At 54.6% G+C, this 21,992-nt stretch overlaps 1 protein-coding gene across 1 annotated transcript in view; it reads left to right on the top strand.

Moving 5' to 3' along the window:
• LOC140203705 (gamma-aminobutyric acid receptor subunit alpha-3-like) overlaps positions 1-21,992 on the top strand; it is a 265,082-nt gene that overhangs the window by 148,696 nt on the left and 94,394 nt on the right. Inside the window, exon 7 of the mRNA XM_072269747.1 lies at positions 3,192-3,335. Within this exon, the coding sequence (XP_072125848.1) occupies positions 3,192-3,335 (144 nt within the window). The remainder of the gene's footprint in view (positions 1-3,191; positions 3,336-21,992) is intronic.

The following is a 21,992-nucleotide window of genomic DNA, read 5'->3' as shown; positions in this document are numbered from 1 at the left end:
CATAGGGGCACAGTTAGGCCATTCAGCTCATCGAGTCTTCTCTGCCATTCCACCATATCTGATTTATTATCTCTGTCAACCCCATTCTCCTGCCTTCTCCCCATAACCTTTGATGCACTTACTAATCAAGAACCTATCAACCCCTGCCTTAAATATACCCAGTGACTTGGCTTCCACAGCCATCTGTGGCAAAGAATCCCACAGATTCACTAACATCTGGCTAAAGAAATTCTTCCTTATCTCTGTTCTAAGGCTGAGGCTGTTCCCTCTGGTCCTAGACTCTACCACAACTGTAAACATACCATCATTATCCAATCTATCTAGGCCTTTCAATAAGGGTCTCTGCACGAAATGTCGACTGTACCTCTTCCGAGAGATGCTGCCTGGCCTGCTGCGTTCACCAGCAACTTTGATGTGTGTTGCTTGAATTTCCAGCATCTGCAGAATTCCTTGTGTTTGTCTTTCAATATTCGGTAGGTTTCAATGATATTCCCCCCTCATTCTTCCAAACTCCAGCGAGTACAGGTCCAGAGCCATTGAACGCTCCTCATACTTAACCCTTTCATTTCCAGGCTTATTCTCATGAACCTCCTCGGGACCCTCTCCAATGCCAGCACAAGTAGATACGGAGCCCAAAACTACTCTCAATAATCCCTTTCCTTTTCTTTCTCCCTTTGTAATATGTGGCTCACATCCTGGTTTCCGTTCAGAGGCCTATTTATAACTCTCATCAGAGTCTTTTTACCTTTGCAGTTTCTTAACTCTTCCCAAAAACTCCATCTTCTAAGGATTTGATTCGACTTCTTTACTAACAGTCACCCCACCCCCTCAGCCTACCTGCCTATCCTTTTGATATAATGTGTATCCTTGGATGTTAAGCTCCCAACTGTAATCTTCTTTCAGCCACAATTCAGTGATGCAATTTTGAACTGTGCCACCAGATTATGTATCTTATTTCATATTAGTTATTTTATTTATTTGGAAATACAGCGTGCAACAAGTCCCTCTGGCCCAACAAACCTCGCTACCCGGCAGACCACCTATTTAACCCTAGTCTAATCACAGGACAATTTACAATGACCAATTAACCTACTAACTGGTGTGCCTTTGGACCGGGAGAGGAAACCAGAGCACTCAGAGAAAACCCACGTGCACATGGGAAAAATATACAAAGTTTCTTATGGAGGATGCCGGAATTGAACTCCAAACTCCAACACTCGAGCTGTAATAGTGTCACACTAACTGCTCCTATGGTGACCCAAATACTGCGCAAGTTCAAGTAGACACTCTCTGTCCTGTATTCATTACCCTTTTCAATTTTGTCTCCATGTTACTGGAAGATAATTTCTTATCACGTTCTCGCCCTATCCACACCCCTGGTTATGCAATTCACCGGGACCCTGGTCCCTGCATGGTTCATGTGGAGCCCATCCCATTGGGACAGCTCCCTCCTTCTCAATACTGGTTCCAATGTCCCACAAGTTGAAACATATTTCTCCCTCACCAATCTTCGATCCAATCACTTAGTTCCCTGACTGTATGAACCCAGAGCCAATTAGCATGTGCCTGGGTTAACAACCCAAAGACAAATCCAGAGAACCTTTTTGGTTCTGTGTTTTAACTCAAATTCCCTCAGCAGAACCTCTTTCTTTGTTCTTCTTATGTTGTTGGCACCCACATGAAAGATGACAGCTGAATGTTTCTCCTCTTACTCCAATTGCCTTTGCAAGTTAAATGAGATGCCCCAAACCAGCAGACAACAGAGCCTTTGGGACGCTTGATCCTTGCGAAGGAGAATCGTGCTTTTTCCTCTGACTATACTGTCCCCAGTTGCAACTACATTTCTCTTCGCCTCCCCCTCCTGAATAGCTCACTGAACCATGGTACCATGGACTGGTTACTCATTCTTCCTACAGCCCCAACTCTCACCCTCACAGTCAGTAACAATCTCAAACCTGTTGGGAAGCTCCAAGGGCTAGGTCTTCTGTAGCACCGCATCTTGGATCACCGACCTATCTCACAGGCAGCCGCACCCTCTTGTCCGTATCTGCAGACCAATAAGCTTGCTTCACAACCTCGTGTTAACATCCTCAAACTTTGACTAATAGACACTCGCTGCCCCACTTCCTGGCTCCATCAGGGTCATCGCACACCTCCCTACTGTGGGAGGTCAGGAATCCCATAGTTAGCAAACTAGTCCTGTGTTTCCTATTTCCCGGCTGGGATTCCTGGAGATAAGGTGCTGAGGTAGATTTTGAGTGTGACCCTGGAACCATTGTTCTGCCTATATTGGGAATTAATTCTTCCTCAGAGGTCCGGCACCAGCTTCTCCCCTTCCTTTCAGCTTATGCTCAAACGCACTGTGATGACCTACTGAGGGTGATCAAAGACTGCTCCTTCCTCTCTCCGATGTTCTGAAGAGAAACACTAAGCATGGTCCTAGTTGCTTTGGTCTGAGCACAGTGGAGAGCTAAGAGTGGAAGGTTCGCCAGGAGAGAGTGGAAAAAGCCATAAGGTGCAGCGCAGAGGCTAAATGAGGTCCACTGTCAGTGTCCACTGTGACAGTGCTGACATGGTGCAGTGAAATTCCCAACTAACTTCCAAAACTTTGCTGCTAGTGTTTCCCAGAATCCTGCGGTCCAGGTGGCCGGAGCCCTTGGTTTCAGTTAGTTGTAGGGGTGAGCAGAGTGGTAATGGGTGAGTTATTGCCCTGGTCTTTGTACTCTGCCCTAGGTTACAGTAGTGTACAGTTCCCATACAGTTCTTCATTTATGCTGAAGATGAAAATGAAGGCTGAGGGACTGATACAGCCCACTTATCTCAAATAAACTAGGAAATGTTCGGCAGGTTGGGCAGCATCATTGGAGGGGTAGAAAAGAGGTATCCTTTCGGATCAAAACCATCAGTCAGAATCTGGATTAGTAGTGCAAATTGCTACATCCCAGTCAGGATGGTAAGTATAGAAGTGGCAGCCATTTGGTCCTTAGATCGCGAGAGCTAAATCTCCCAGCAGCTTCATGATGACATCCTTACTGAGGGAGTGGAAGTTCTTCATGGGTCAGTGAAGTGGGATGTTCTGCAGGGTGCCTGGAACTACACTGAAGCTGCATTCCGCTCACTGCACGGCTCATGGGAGCTGTCCCATGTTTTGTGGGCAACCAGCAGTTCACGACACTGATCTGTTTCAACAGATGCCTACACCAACTCGGAGGTGATGTACGTGTGGACTCACGGACAGGGCAACTCAGTAGTGGTGGCCGAGGATGGATCACGATTGAACCAGTATGATCTGTTAGGGCAGACAGTTGGGACAGAGATCATCCGGTCAAACACAGGTGGGTGATTTCATTTTCACAGCGATATGGACACTGACACTCACACGTCGAAACACTGACACAACTCAATCCCTGACACTGACACCGCTCACAGACCAACACTGTCACCCCTCACTCACAGACACCGAATCATCTCACTCCGTGACACTCATTCACTCACTTGCCAACATTCACACACCTCACACCCCGACACTGACACCCCTCACAACCTGACATTTACAACCCTCACTCACTGACACTGACACCCCTCACAACCTGACACTTAGAACCCTCACTCCCTAACAATGACACCCCTCATTCTGCAACACTGCAACCCCTCACTCCCCAATGCTGACACCCCCCACTCCCTGATATAGACACATGCCACCCCCCAAAACGGACACCCCTCACTCCCCAACACTGACACCCCTCACTCCTCAATACTGACACCCCTCATCCCCCAACACGGACACCCCTCTCTCCCCAACACTGACACTCCTCAATCCCCAACACTGACACCCCTCAATCCCCAACATTGACACCCCTCAATCCCCAATACTGAATTCCCTCACACACCAACACTGACACCCCTCACTCCCCAATGCTAACACCCCTTACCCCCCAACACAGACATCCCTCACCCCCCAACACTGAAACCCCTCACTCCCTAATACAGACACCCCTCACCTCCCAACACTGACACCCCCCACCCACGAACACTGACACCCCTCACTCCCCAACACTGACACCCCTCACTCACCCAACACTGACACCCCTCACCCCCAACACTGACATCCCTCACTCCCCAACACTGACAACCCTCAGTACAACACTGACACCCCTCACTCCCCGATACTGACAACCCTCACTCCCCTATACTGACACCCCTCACTCCCTGACACTGACACCCCTCACTCCCCAACACTGAAACCCCTCACTCCCTAATACAGACACCCCTCGCCCCCCAACACTGACACCCCTCACTCACCAACACTGATACCCCTCAATCCCTAATACTGACACCCCTCACCCCCCAACACTGACACCCCTCAACCACCCACACTGACACACCTCACACCCCAATACTGACGCCCCTCACCCCCCAACACTGACACCCCTCAATCCCCAACACTGAAACCCCTCACTCCTTAATACAGACACCCCTCACCCGACAAAACTGACACCCCTCACTCCCCAACACTGACACCCCTCACTCCCTAATACTAACACCCCTCATCTCCAACACTGACACCCCTCTCCCCGCAACACTGACACCCCTCACAACCTGACACTTGGAACCCTCACACCCTGACACTGACCCCCCTCACCCCCCAAAACTGACAACCCTCACTCCCCAACACTGAAACCCCTCACTCCTTAATACAGACACCCCTCACCCGACAAAACTGACACCCCTCACCCCCCAACACTGACACCCCTCAACCACCCACACTGACACACCTCACACCCCAATACTGACGCCCCTCACCCCCCAACACTGACACCCCTCACTCCCCAACACTGAAACCCCTCACTCCTTAATACAGACACCCCTCACCCGACAAAACTGACACCCCTCACTCCCCAACACTGACACCCCTCACTCCCTAATACTAACACCCCTCATCTCCAACACTGACACCCCTCTCCCCGCAACACTGACACCCCTCACAACCTGACACTTGGAACCCTCACACCCTGACACTGACCCCGCTCACCTCCCAAAACTGACACCCCTCACTCCCCAACACTCAAATCCCTCACTCACCCAACACTGACACCCCTCACTCCCCAATACTGACACCCCTTACACCCAACACTGACACCCCTCACTCCCCCACACTGAAACCTCTCACTCCTTAATACAGACACCCCTCACCCGACAAAACTGACACCCCTCACTCCCCAACACTGACACCCCTCACTCCCCAATACTGACACCCCTCACCCCCAACACTGACACCCCTCACTCCCCAACACTGACAACCCTCAGTACAACACTGACACCCCTCACTCCCCGATACTGACAACCCTCACTCCCCTATACTGACACCCCTCACTCCCCGACACTGACACCCCTCACTCCCCAAAACTGAAACACCTCACTCCCTAATACAGACACCCCTCACCCCCCAACACTGACACCCCTCACTCACCAACACTGACACCCCTCACTCTCTAATACTGACACCCCCCAACCACCCACACTGACACACCTCACACCCCAATACTGACGCCCCTCACCCCCCAACACTGACACCCCTCACTACCTAACACTGAAACCCCTCACTCCTTAATACAGACACCCCTCACCCGACAAAACTGACACCCCTCACTCCCCAACACTGACACCCCTCACTCCCCAATACTGACACCCCTCATCTCCAACACTGACACCCCTCTCCCCGCAACACTGACACCCCTCACAACCTGACACTGACCCCCCTCACCCCCAACACTGACACCCCTCACTCCCCAACACTGAAACCCCTCACTCCCTAATACAGACACCCCTCACCCCCCAAAACTGACACCCCTCATTCTCCAATACTGACACACCTCACTCCGCAACACTGAAATCCCTCACTCACCCAACACTGACACCCCTCACTCACCCAACACTGACACCCCTCACCCCCCAACACTGACACCCCTCACTCACCCAACACTGACACCCCTCACTCCCCAACACTGACACCCCTTACCCCCAACACTGACACCCCTCACTCCCCAACACTGAAACCCCTCACTCCTTAATACAGACACCCCTCACCCGACAAAACTGACACCCCTCACTCCCCAACACTGACACCCCTCACTCCCCATTACCTACACCCCTCATCTCCAACACTGACACCCCTCTCCCCGCAACACTGACACCCCTCACTCCCCCACACTGAAACCCCTCACTCCCTAATACAGACACCCCTCACCACCCAAAACTGACACCCCTCACTCTCCAATACTGACACGCCTCACTCCGCAACACTGACACCCCTCACTCCCCAACACTGACACCCCTCACTCCCCAATACTGACACCCCTCACTCCCCCACACTGAAAGCCCTCACTCCTTAATACAGACACCCCTCACCCGACAAAACTGACACCCCTCACTCCCCAACACTGACACCCCTCACTCCCCAACACTGACACCCCTCACTCCCCAATACTGACACACCTCACTCCCCCACACTGAAACCCCTCACTCCTTAATACAGACACCCCTCACCCGACAAAACTGACACCCCTCACTCCCCAACACTGACACCCCTCACTCCCCAATACTGACACCCCTCATCTCCAACACTGACACCCCTCTCCCCGCAACACTGACACCCCTCACAACCTGACACTTAGAACCCTCACACGCTGACACTGACACCCCTCACTCCCCAAAACTGACACCCCTCACCCACCAACACTGACACCCCTCACTCCCCAAAACTGACACCCCTCAACACCCAACACTGACACCCCTCACTTCCCAATACTGACACACCTCATCCCCAACACTGACACCCCTCACTCCCCAACCCTAAAACCCCTCACTCCATAATACAGACACCCCTCACCACCCAAAACTGACACCCCTCACTCTCCAACACTGACACACCTCACTCACCCAACACTGACACCCCTCACTCTCTAATACCAACATCCCTCACTCCCCAACACTGACACCCCTCACTCCCCAACACTGACACACCTCACTCCGCAACACTGAAATCCCTCACTCACCCAACACTGACACCCCTCACTCCCCAATACTGACACCCCTTACACCCAACATTGACACCCCTCACTCCCCCACACTGAAACCCCTCACTCCTTAATACAGACACCCCTCACCCGACAAAACTGACACCCCTCACTCCCCAACACTGACACCCCTCACTCCCCAATACTGACACCCCTCATCTCCAACACTGACACCCCTCTCCCCGCAATACTGACACCCCTCACAACCTGACACTTAGAACCCTCACACCCTGACACTGACCCCGCTCACCTCCCAAAACTGACACCCCTCACTCCCCAACACTGAAGCCCCTCACTCCCTAATACAGACACCCCTCGCCCCCCAACACTGACACCCCTCACTCCCCAACTCTGAAACCCTTCACTCCCTAATACAGACGCCCCTCACCACCCAAAACTGACACTCTTCACTCTCCAATACTGACACGCCTCACCCCTCAACACTGACACCTCTCACTCCCCAACACTCAAATCCCTCACTCACCCAACACTGACACCCCTCACTCCCCAATACTGACACCCCTTACCCCCAACACTGACACTCCTCACTCCCCAACACTGATACCCCTCACTCCCTAATACAGACACCCCTCACCACCCAAAACTGACACCCCTCACCCACCAACACTGACACTCCTCACTCACCAACACTGAAACTCCTCACTCCCCAACACTGAAACCCCTCACTCCCCAACACAGACACCCCTCATTCATAGACACGGACAACACTCACCCCCAGCACTGATTCCCCTCACTCCCTGATACTGACACCCCTCACTCCAAAACACTCACACCCCTCACTCCCCCAACACTGACACTCCTCAATACCCCACACTGACACCCCTCACCCTCCAACACTGAAACACCACACTCCCCAATACTGACACCCCTCACACCCCAACACTGGCACCCCTCACCCCCAACACTGACACCTCTCACTCCCCAACACTGACACCCCTCAGCCCCAACACTGACAGCCATCACTCTACAAAACTGACACCCGTCACCCCACCAAAACTGACACCCCTCACTCCCCAATACTGATACCCCTCACCCCCACATCACTGAAACCCCTCACTCCCCAATACTGACACCCTCACCCCCCAACACTGACACCCCTTACCCCCCAACACTGAGACCCCACACTCCCCAACACTGGCACCCCTCACCCCAAAAACTGACACCGCACACCCCCAACACTGACACCCCTCACTTCCCAATACTGACACACCTCATCCCCAACACTGACACCCCTCATCCCCCAATATTGACACCCCTTACAAAACAACCCTGACAGCCCACACTCCCCAACACTGGCACCGCTCACCCCAAACACTGACACCCCTCACTCCCCAAAACTGACACCCCTCAACACCCAACACTGACATCCTTCACTCCCACAACACTGATACCCCCACCCCCCACCACTGACACCCCACTCTCCCCGATTCTGACACCTCTCACTCCCTAACACTGACTGCCTCACTCCCTGATACTGACACTCCTCACCCCCCCGACACTGACACCTCTCACCCCCCAACACTGACACACCTCACTCCCCAACACTGACCCCTCACTCCCCCAACACTGACAACCCTCACTCCCCGACACTGACACGCCTCACTCCCCAACACTGAAACACCTCAATCCCCAACACTGACACCCCTCACTCCCCATCACTGACACACCCCACTCCCTGATACAGACACATGCCACCCCCCAAAACGGACACCCCTCACTCCCCAACACTGACACCCCTCAATCCCCAACACTGACACCCCTCAATCCCCAATACTGAAATCCCTCACACACCAACACCGACACCCCTCACTCCCCAATGCTAAAACCCCTTACCCCCCAACACTGACACACCTCACCCCCCAACACTGAAAACCCTCACTCCCTAATACAGACACCCCTCACCCCCCAAAACTGACACCCCTGACTCCCCAATACCGACACCCCTCATGTCCAACACTGACACCGCTCTCCCCCAAACACTGACACCCGTCACCCCACAACACTGACACCCCTATCTCCACAACACTGAAACCCCTCACTCCCCAACACTGAAACCCCTCACTACCTAATACTGACACCCCTCACCCCGCAAAACTGACACCCCTCACTCTCCAACACTGACACTCCTCACTCTCTAATACCAACATCCCTCGCTCCCCAACAGTGACACCCCTCAGTCCCCAATACTGACACCCCTTATCCCCCAACACTGACACCCCTCATTCCCCAACACTGAAGACCCTCACTCCCTAATACAGACGCCCCTCAAACCCCAAAACTGACACCCCTGACTCCCCAATACTGACACCCCTCATGTCCAACACTGACACCCCTCTCCCCCAAACACTGACACCCGTCACCCCACAACACTGACACCCTTATCTCCCCAACACTGAAACCCCTCACTCCCCAACACTGAAACCCCTCACTACCTAATACTGACACCCCTCACCCCGCAAAACTGACACTACTCACTCTCCAACACTGACACTCCTCACTCTCTAATACCAACATCCCTCGCTCCCCAACAGTGACACCCCTCAGTCCCCAATACTGACACCCCTTATCCCCCAACACTGCCACCCCTCACAAACGAAATCGGACACCCCTCACACCCAACACTGACACCCCTCACTCCCCAACACTGATACCCCTCACTCAATAATACTGACACCCCTCACCCCCCAACACTGACACCCCTCACCCACCAACACTGACACACCTCACACCCCGACACTGACACCCCTCACAACCTGACACTTAGAAACCTCAAACGCTGACACTGACACCCCTCACCCCGCAACACTGACACCCCTCACTCCCCAACACTGAAACACCTCACTCCCTAATACAGACACCCCTCACCCCGCAACACTGACACCCCTCACTCCCCAATACTGAAACCACTCACATCCCAACACTGACACCCCTAACTCCCCAATACTGACGCCCCTCACCCCCCAACACTGACACCCCTCACCCCCAACACTGACACCCCTAACTCCCCATCACGGACACTCCTCACTCCTCAATACTGACACCCCTCACCCCCTAACACTAACACCCCTCACTCCCCAATACTGACACCCCTCACGCCGCAACACTGACATCCCTCACTCCCCAACACTAACACCCCTCACTCCCAACACTGACAGCCATTACTCCACAAAACTGACACCCCTCACACCCCCAACACTGACACCCCTCACTCCCCACTATTGATACCCCTCACACCCCAACACATGACACCCCTCATGCTCCAGTACTGACACACCTTACACCCCAACACTGACACCCCTCACTCCCCAATACTGACATCCCTCACTCCTCAACACTGACACCCCTTACCCCCCAACACTGAAACCCCACACTCCCCAACACTGGCATCCCTCACCCCCAACACTGACACCACACACCCCCAACACTAACACTCCTCACCCAGCAATACAGAAACCGCTCACTTCCCAACACTGACACCCCTCACTCCTCAACACTAACAAACCTCACCCTCCAACATGGACAAACCTCACCCTACAAGATTGACACCCCTCACTCCCCAAAACTGAAACCCCTCACTTCCTAATTAAGACACGCCTCACCCCACAACATTGAAACCCCTCACTCCATAATACAGACACCCCTCACCTCCCAAAACTGACACCCCTCACTCCTCAACACTGAAACCCCTCACTCCCCAATACTGAAATCGCTCACTCCCCAACACTGATACCCCTCACTCCCCAACACTGAAACCCCTCACTCCCTAGTACAGACACCCCTCACCCCCAACACTGACACCCCTCAGACCCCAAAACTGACACCCCTCACTCCCCAATACTGGCACCCTCACTGTCCAATACTGAAACCCCTCACCTCCCAAAACTGACACCCCTCACTCCCCAACACTGACACCACTCACCCACCAACACTGACACACCCACTCCCCAATACTGACGCCCCTCACTCCCTAATACAGACACCCCTCACCCCCCAAAACTGACACCCCTGACTCCCCAATACTGACACCCCTCATGTCCAACACTGACACCCCTCTCCCCCAAACACTGACACCCGTCACCCCACAACACTGACACCCCTATCTCCCCAACACTGAAACCCCTCACTCCCCAACACTGAAACCCCTCACTACCTAATACTGACACCCCTCACCCCGCAAAACTGACAACCCTCACTCTCCAACACTGACACTCCTCACTCTCTAATACCAACATCCCTCACTCCCCAACACTGACACCCCTCAGCCCCCAATACTGACACCCCTTATCCCCCAACACTGACACCCCTCACAAACGAAATCTGACACCCCTCACACCCAACACTGACACCCCTCACTCCCCAACACTGATACCCCTCACTCCCTAATACTGACACCCCTCACCCCCCAACACTGACACCCCTCACCCACCAACACTGACACACCTCACTCCCCAATACTGACGCCCTTCACCCCCCAACACTGACACCCCTCACTCCCCGACACTGACACCCCTCACAACCTGACACTTAGAAACCTCAAACGCTGACAATGACACTCCTCACCCCGCAACACTGACACCCCTCACTCCCCAATACTGAAACCCCTCACATCCCAACACTGACACCCCTAACTCCCCAACACTGACACCCCTCTCCCCCCAACACTGACACCCTTAACTCCCCAACATTGAAACCCCACGCTCCCTAATACTGACACCCCTCACACCGCAACACTGACACCCCTCACTCCCCAACACTGACACCCCTAACTCCCCAACACTGACACCCCTCACTCCCCAACACTGAAAACCCTCACTCCCTAATACAGACACCCCTCACCCCCCAACACTGACACCCCTCACTCCCTAATACAGACACCCCTCACTCCCCAAAACTAACACCCCAGCCTCCACAATACTGACACCCCTCACTCCTCAACACTGACACCCCTTACCCCCCAACACTGAGACCCTACACTCCCCAACACTGGCACCCCTCACCCCCAACACTGACACCACACACCCCCAACACTGACACTCCTCACCCAGCAATACAGAAACCGCTCACTTCCCAACACTGACACCCCTCACTCCCCAACACTAACAAACCTCACCCTCCAACACAGACAAACCTCACCCTACAACACTGACACACCTCACTCCCTGACACTGACACCCCTCACTCCCCAAAACTGAAACCCCTCAATTCCTAATTAAGACACGCCTCACCCCCCAACATTGAAACCCCTCACTCCCTAATACAGACACCCCTCACCTCCCAAAACTGACACCCTTCACTCCTCAACACTGAAACCCCTCACTCCCCAACACTGACACCCCTCACTCACCCAACACTGACACCCCTCACTCCCCAATACTGAAATCGCTCACTCCCCAACACTGATACCCCTCACTCCCCAACACTGAAACCCCTCACTCCCTAATACAGACACCCCTCACCCCCAACACTGACACCCCTCACTCCCCAACACTGACTCCCCTCACTTCCTGATACCGACACCCCTCACCCCCCAACACTGATTCCCCTCACTCCCTGATACTGACACCCCTCACTCCCAAAAACTGACACCTCTCACTCCCCCAACACTGACACCCCTCACTCCCCAACACTGACACCCCTCACACCCCAATACTGAAACCCCTCACACCCGAACACTGACACCCCTCATCCCCCAATATTGTCACACCTTACCCAACAAACCTGACAGCTCACACTCCCCAACACTGACACCCCTCACCCCCGACACTGACAGCCATCACTCTACAAAACTGACACCCCTCACCCCACCAAAACTGACACCCCTCACCCCACCAAAACTAACACCCCTCACTCCCCAATACTGATACCCCTCACCCCCCAACACTGAAACCCCTCACTCCCCAATACTGACACCCCTCACCCCCTAACACTGACACCGCACACCCCCAACACTGACACCCCTCACCCCCAACACTGACACCCCTCACTCCCCAAAACTGACACCCCTCAACACCCAACACTGACACCCCTCACTTACCAATACTGACACCCCTCATCCCCAACACTGACACCCCTCACTCCCCATCACGGACACTCCTCACTCCTCAATACTGACACCCCTCACCCTCTAACACTAACACCCCTCACTCCCCAACACTAACACCCCTCACGCCCCAATACTGACACACCTTACACCCCAACACTGACACCCCTCACTCCCCAATACTGACACCCCTCACTCCTCAACACTGACACCCCTCACGCCCCAATACTGACACCCCTCACTCCCCAATACTGACACCCCTCACCCCCCACTATTGATACCCCTCACACCCCAATACTGACACACCTTACACCCCAACACTGACACCCCTCACTCCCCAATACTGACATCCCTCACTCCTCAAAAATGACACCCCTTACCCCCCAACACTGAGACCCCACACTCCCCAACACTGGCACCCCTCACCCCCAACACTGACACCACACACCCCCAACACTGACACTCCTCACCCAGCAATACAGAAACCACTCACTTCCCAACACTGACACCCCTCACTCCCGAACACTAACAAACCTCACCCTCCAACACGGACAAACCTCACCCTACAACATTGACACACCTCACTCCACAACACTGATACCCCTCACCCCCAACACTGACACCACACACTCCCCGATACTGAAACCCCTCACTCCCTGACACTGACACCCCTCACTCCACAAAACTGAAACCCCTCACTTCCTAATTAAGACACGCCTCACCCCCCAACATTGAAACCCCTCACTCCCTAATACAGACACCCCTCACCTCCCAAAACTGACACCCTTCACTCCTCAACACTGAAACCCCTCACTCCCCAACACTGACACCCCTCACTCACCCAACACTGACACCCCTCACTCCCCAATACTGAAATCGCTCACTCCCCAACACTGATACCCCTCACTCCCCAACACTGAAACCCCTCAGAACCCCACACTGACACCCCTCACTCCCCAATACTGACACCCCTCACCCACCAACACTGACACACCTCACTCCCAAATACTGACGCCCCCACCCCCCAACACTGACACCCCTCACTCCCCAGCACTGAAAACCCTCACTCCCTAATACAGACACCCCTCACCCCCCAAAACTGACACCCCTGACTCCCCAATACTGACACCCCTCATGTCCAACACTGACACCCCTCTCCCCCAAACACTGACACCCGTCACCCCACAACACTGAAACCCCTATCTCCCCAACACTGAAACCCCTCACTCCCCAAAACTGAAACCCCTCACTACCTAATACTGACACCCCTCACCACGCAAAACTGACACTACTCACTCTCCAACACTGACACTCCTCACTCTCTAATACCAACATCCCTCACTCCCCAACACTGACACCCCTCAGTCCCCAATACTGACACCCCTTATACCCCAACACTGCCACACCTCACAAACGAAATCTGACACCCCTCACACCCAACACTGACACCTCTCACTCCCCAACACTGATACCCCTCACTCCCTAATACTGACACCCCTCATCCCCCAACACTGACACCCCTCACCCACCAACACTGACACACCTAACTCCCCAATACTGACGCCCTTCACCCCCCAACACTGACACCCCTCACTCCCCGACACTGACACCCCTCACAACCTGACACTTAGAAACCTCAAACGCTGACACTGACACCCCTCACCCCGCAACACTGACACCCCTCACTCCCCAACACTGAAACCCCTCACTCCCGAATACTGACACCCCTCACCCCGCAACACTGACACGCCTCACTCCCCAACACTGAAACCCCTCACTCCCTAATACAGACACCCCTCACCCCGCAACACTGACACCCCTCACTCCCCAATACTGACACCCCTCACTCCCCATCACGGACACTCCTCACTCCCCATCACGGACACTCCTCACTCCTCAATACTGACACCCCTCACCCTCTAACACTAACACCCCTCACTCCCCAATACTGATACCCCTCACACCCCAACACTGACACCCCTCACGCCCCAATACTGACACACCTTACACCCCAACACTGACACCCCTCACTCCCCAATACTGACACCCCTCACTCCCCACTATTGATACCCCTCACACCCCAACACTGACACCCCTCACGCCCCAATACTGACACCCCTCACTCCCCAATACTGACACCCCTCACCCCCCACTATTGATACCCCTCACACCCCAATACTGACACACCTTACACCCCAACACTGACACCCCTCACTCCCCAATACTGACACACCTTACACCCCAACACTGACACCCCTCACTCCCCAATACTGACATCCCTCACTCCTCAAAAATGACACCCCTTACCCCCCAACACTGAAACCCCACACTCCCCAAGACTGGCACCCCTCACCCCCAACACTGACAGCCATCACTCCACAAAACTGACACCCCTCACCCCACCAAAACTGACACCCCTCACTCCGCAACACTGACACCCCTCACTCCCCAACACTAGCAAACCTCACCCCCCAACACGGACAAACCTCACCCTACAACATTGACACACCTCACTCCCCAACACTGATACCCCTCACCCCCAGCACTGACACCACACACTCCCCGATACTGAAACCCCTCACCCCCTGACACTGACAGCCCTCACTCCCCAAAATTGAAACCCCTCACTTCCTAATTAAGACACGCTCACCCCCCAACATTGAAACCCCTCACTCCCTAATACAGACACCCCTCACCTCCCAAAACTGACACCCTTCACTCCTCAACACTGAAACACCTCACTCCCCAACACTGACACCCCTCACTCACCCAACACTGACACCCCTCACTCCCCAATACTGAAATCGCTCACTCCCCAACACTGATACCCCGCACTCCCCAACATTGAAACCCCTCACTCCCTAATACAGACACCCCTCACCCCCAACACTGACACCCCTCAGACCCCAACACTGACACCCCTCACTCCCCAATACTGACACCCCTCACTCTCCAATACTGACACACCTCACTCCCCAATACTGAAACCCCTCACACCCCAACACTGTTACCCCTCACTCCCCAATACTGAAACCCCTCACCTCCCAAAACTGACACCCCTCACTCCCCAACACTGTCACCCTTCACCCACCAACACTGACACACCTCACTCCCCAATACTGACGCCCCCACCCCCCAACACTGACACCCCTCACTCCCCAGCACTGAAAACCCTCACTCCCTAATACAGACACCCCTCACCCCCGAAAACTGACACCCCTGACTCCCCAATACTGACACCCCTCATGTCCAACACTGACACCCCTCTCCCCCAAACACTGACACCCGTCACCCCACAACACTGACACCCCTATCTCCCCAACACTGAAACCCCTCACTCCCCAACACTGAAACCCCTCACTACCTAATACTGACACCCCTCACCCCGCAAAACTGACACTACTCACTCTCCAACACTGACACTCCTCACTCTCTAATACCAACATCCCTCACTCCCCAACACTGACACCCCTCAGTCCCCAATACTGACACCCCTTATCCCCCAACACTGCCACCCCTCACAAACGAAATCTGACACCCCTCACACCCAACACTGACACCCCTCACTCCCCAACACTGATACCCCTCACTCCCTAATACTGACACCCCTCACCCCCCAACACTGACACCCCTCACCCCCCAACACTGACACCCCTCACTCCCCGACACTGACACCCCTCACAACCTGACACTTAGAAACCTCAAATGCTGACACTGACACCCCTCACCCCGCAACACTGACACCCCTCACTACCCAACACTGAAACCCCTCACTCCCTAATACTGACACCCCTCACCCCGCAACACTGACACCCCTCACTCCCCAACACTGAAAACCCTCACTCCCTAATACAGACACCCCTCACCCCGCAACACTGACACCCCTCACTCCCCAATACTGACACCCCTCACTCCCCATCACGGACACTCCTCACTCCTCAATACTGACACCCCTCACCCCCTAACACTAACACCCCTCACTCCCCAATACTGACACCCCTCACCCCGCAACACTGACATCCCTCACTCCCCAACACTAACACGCCTCACTCCCAACACTGACAGCCATTACTCCACAAAGCTGACACCCCTCACACCCCCAACACTGACACCCCTCACTCCCCACTATTGATACCCCTCACACCCCAACACTGACACCCCTCACTCCCCAATACTGACATCCCTCACTCCTCAACACTGACACACCTTACCCCCCAACACTGAAACCCCACACTCCCCAACACTGGCACCCCTCACCCCCAACACTGACACCACACACCCCCAACACTGACACTCCTCACCCAGCAATACAGAAACCGCTCACTTCCCAACACTGACACCCCTCACTCCTCAACACTAACAAACCTCACCCTCCAACACGGACAAACCTCACCCTACAAGATTGACACACCTCACTCCCCAACACTGATACCCCTCACCCCCAGCACTGACACCACACACTCCCCGATACTGAAACCCCTCACTCCCTGACACTGACACCCCTCACTCCCCAAAACTGAAACCCCTCACTTCCTAATTAAGACACGCCTCACCCCCAACATTGAAACCCCTCACTCCCTAATACAGACACCCCTCACCTCCCAAAACTGACACCGCTCACTCCTCAACACTGAAACCCCTCACTCCCCAATACTGAAATCGCTCACTCCCCAACACTGATACCCCTCACTCCCTAGTACAGACACCCCTCACCCCCAACACTGACACCCCTCAGACCCCAACACTGACACCCCTCACTCCCCAATACTGGCACCCCTCACTCTCCAATACTGACACCCCTCACTCCCCAATACTGAAACCCCTCACTCCCCAACACTGTTACCCCTCACTCCCCAATACTGAAACCCCTCACCTCCCAAAACTGACACCCCTCACTCCCCAACACTGACACCCCTCACCCACCAACACTGACACACTTCACTCCCCAATACTGACGCCCCTCACCCCCCAACACTGACACCCCTCACTCCCCAGCACTGACACCACACACTCCCCGATACTGAAACCCCTCACCCCCTGACACTGACAGCCCTCACTCCCCAAAACTGAAACCCCTCACTTCCTAATTAAGACACGCTCACCCCCCAACATTGAAACCCCTCACTCCCTAATACAGACACCCCTCACCTCCGAAAACTGACACCCTTCACTCCTCAACACTGAAACACCTCACTCCCCAACACTGACACCCCTCACTCACCCAACACTGACACCCCTCACTCCCCAATACTGAAATCGCTCACTCCCCAACACTGACACCCCTCACTCCCCAGCACTGAAAACCCTCACTCCCTAATACAGACACCCCTCACCCCCGAAAACTGACACCCCTGACTCCCCAATACTGACACCCCTCATGTCCAACACTGACACCCCTCTCCCCCAAACACTGACACCCGTCACCCCACAACACTGACACCCCTATCTCCCCAACACTGAAACCCCTCACTCCCCAACACTGAAACCCCTCACTACCTAATACTGACACCCCTCACCCCGCAAAACTGACACTACTCACTCTCCAACACTGACACTCCTCACTCTCTAATACCAACATCCCTCACTCCCCAACACTGACACCCCTCAGTCCCCAATACTGACACCCCTTATCCCCCAACACTGCCACCCCTCACAAACGAAATCTGACACCCCTCACACCCAACACTGACACCCCTCACTCCCCAACACTGATACCCCTCACTCCCTAATACTGACACCCCTCACCCCCCAACACTGACACCCCTCACCCACCAACACTGACACACCTCACTCCCCAATACTGACGCCCTTCACCCCCCAACACTGACACCCCTCACTCCCCGACACTGACACCCCTCACAACCTGACACTTAGAAACCTCAAATGCTGACACTGACACCCCTCACCCCGCAACACTGACACCCCTCACTACCCAAAACTGAAACCCCTCACTCCCTAATACTGACACCCCTCACCCCGCAACACTGACACCCCTCACTCCCCAACACTGAAACCCCTCACTCCCTAATACAGACACCCCTCACCCCGCAACACTGACACCCCTCACTCCCCAATACTGACACCCCTCACTCCCCATCACGGACACTCCTCACTCCTCAATACTGACACCCCTCACCCCCTAACACTAACACCCCTCACTCCCCAATACTGACACCCCTCACCCCGCAACACTGACATCCCTCACTCCCCAACACTAACACGCCTCACTGCCAACACTGACAGCCATTACTCCACAAAACTGACACCCCTCACACCCCCAACACTGACACCCCTCACTCCCCACTATTGATACCCCTCACACCCCAACACTGACACCCCTCACTCCCCAATACTGACATCCCTCACTCCTCAACACTGACACACCTTACCCCCCAACACTGAAACCCCACACTCCCCAACACTGGCACCCCTCACCCCCAACACTGACACCACACACCCCCAACACTGACACTCCTCACCCAGCAATACAGAAACCGCTCACTTCCCAACACTGACACCCCTCACTCCTCAACACTAACAAACCTCACCCTCCAACACGGACAAACCTCACCCTACAAGATTGACACACCTCACTCCCCAACACTGATACCCCTCACCCCCAGCACTGACACCACACACTCCCCGATACTGAAACCCCTCACTCCCTGACACTGACACCCCTCACTCCCCAAAACTGAAACCCCTCACTTCCTAATTAAGACACGCCTCACCCCCAACATTGAAACCCCTCACTCCCTAATACAGACACCCCTCACCTCCCAAAACTGACACCGCTCACTCCTCAACACTGAAACCCCTCACTCCCCAATACTGAAATCGCTCACTCCCCAACACTGATACCCCTCACTCCCCAACACTGAAACCCCTCACTCCCTAGTACAGACACCCCTCACCCCCAACACTGACACCCCTCAGACCCCAACACTGACACCCCTCACTCCCCAATACTGGCACCCCTCACTCTCCAATACTGACACCCCTCACTCCCCAATACTGAAACCCCTCACTCCCCAACACTGTTACCCCTCACTCCCCAATACTGAAACCCCTCACCTCCCAAAACTGACACCCCTCACTCCCCAACACTGACACCCCTCACCCACCAACACTGACACACTTCACTCCCCAATACTGACGCCCCTCACCCCCCAACACTGACACCCCTCACTCCCCAGCACTGACACCACACACTCCCCGATACTGAAACCCCTCACCCCCTGACACTGACAGCCCTCACTCCCCAAAACTGAAACCCCTCACTTCCTAATTAAGACACGCTCACCCCCCAACATTGAAACCCCTCACTCCCTAATACAGACACCCCTCACCTCCTAAAACTGACACCCTTCACTCCTCAACACTGAAACACCTCACTCCCCAACACTGACACCCCTCACTCACCCAACACTGACACCCCTCACTCCCCAATACTGAAATCGCTCACTCCCCAACACTGATACCCCGCACTCCCCAACATTGAAACCCCTCACTCCCTAATACAGACACCCCTCACCCCCAACACTGACACCCCTCAGACCCCAACACTGACACCCATCACTCCCCAATACTGACACCCCTCACTCTCCAATACTGACACACCTCACTCCCCAATACTGAAACCCCTCACACCCCAACACTGTTACCCCTCACTCCCCAATACTGAAACCCCTCACCTCCCAAAACTGACACCCCTCACTCCCCAACACTGTCACCCTTCACCCACCAACACTGACACACCTCACTCCCCAATACTGACGCCCCCACCCCCCAACACTGACACCCCTCACTCCCCAGCACTGAAAACCCTCACTCCCTAATACAGACACCCCTCACCCCCGAAAACTGACACCCCTGACTCCCCAATACTGACACCCCTCATGTCCAACACTGACACCCCTCTCCCCCAAACACTGACACCCGTCACCCCACAACACTGACACCCCTATCTCCCCAACACTGAAACCCCTCACTCCCCAACACTGAAACCCCTCACTACCTAATACTGACACCCCTCACCCCGCAAAACTGACACTACTCACTCTCCAACACTGACACTCCTCACTCTCTAATACCAACATCCCTCACTCCCCAACACTGACACCCCTCAGTCCCCAATACTGACACCCCTTATCCCCCAACACTGCCACCCCTCACAAACGAAATCTGACACCCCTCACACCCAACACTGACACCCCTCACTCCCCAACACTGATACCCCTCACTCCCTAATACTGACACCCCTCACCCCCCAACACTGACACCCCTCACCCACCAACACTGACACACCTCACTCCCCAATACTGACGCCCTTCACCCCCCAACACTGACACCCCTCACTCCCCGACACTGACACCCCTCACAACCTGACACTTAGAAACCTCAAATGCTGACACTGACACCCCTCACCCCGCAACACTGACACCCCTCACTACCCAACACTGAAACCCCTCACTCCCTAATACTGACACCCCTCACCCCGCAACACTGACACCCCTCACTCCCCAACACTGAAACCCCTCACTCCCTAATACAGACACCCCTCACCCCGCAACACTGACACCCCTCACTCCCCAATACTGACACCCCTCACTCCCCATCACGGACACTCCTCACTCCTCAATACTGACACCCCTCACCCCCTAACACTAACACCCCTCACTCCCCAATACTGACACCCCTCACCCCGCAACACTGACATCCCTCACTCCCCAACACTAACACGCCTCACTGCCAACACTGACAGCCATTACTCCACAAAACTGACACCCCTCACACCCCCAACACTGACACCCCTCACTCCCCACTATTGATACCCCTCACACCCCAACACTGAC

Source organism: Mobula birostris, chromosome 10 (genome assembly GCF_030028105.1).
Source record: "Mobula birostris isolate sMobBir1 chromosome 10, sMobBir1.hap1, whole genome shotgun sequence".
NCBI lineage: Eukaryota > Metazoa > Chordata > Chondrichthyes > Myliobatiformes > Myliobatidae > Mobula > Mobula birostris.
This window is presented reverse-complemented; position numbering and strand designations above follow the sequence as displayed.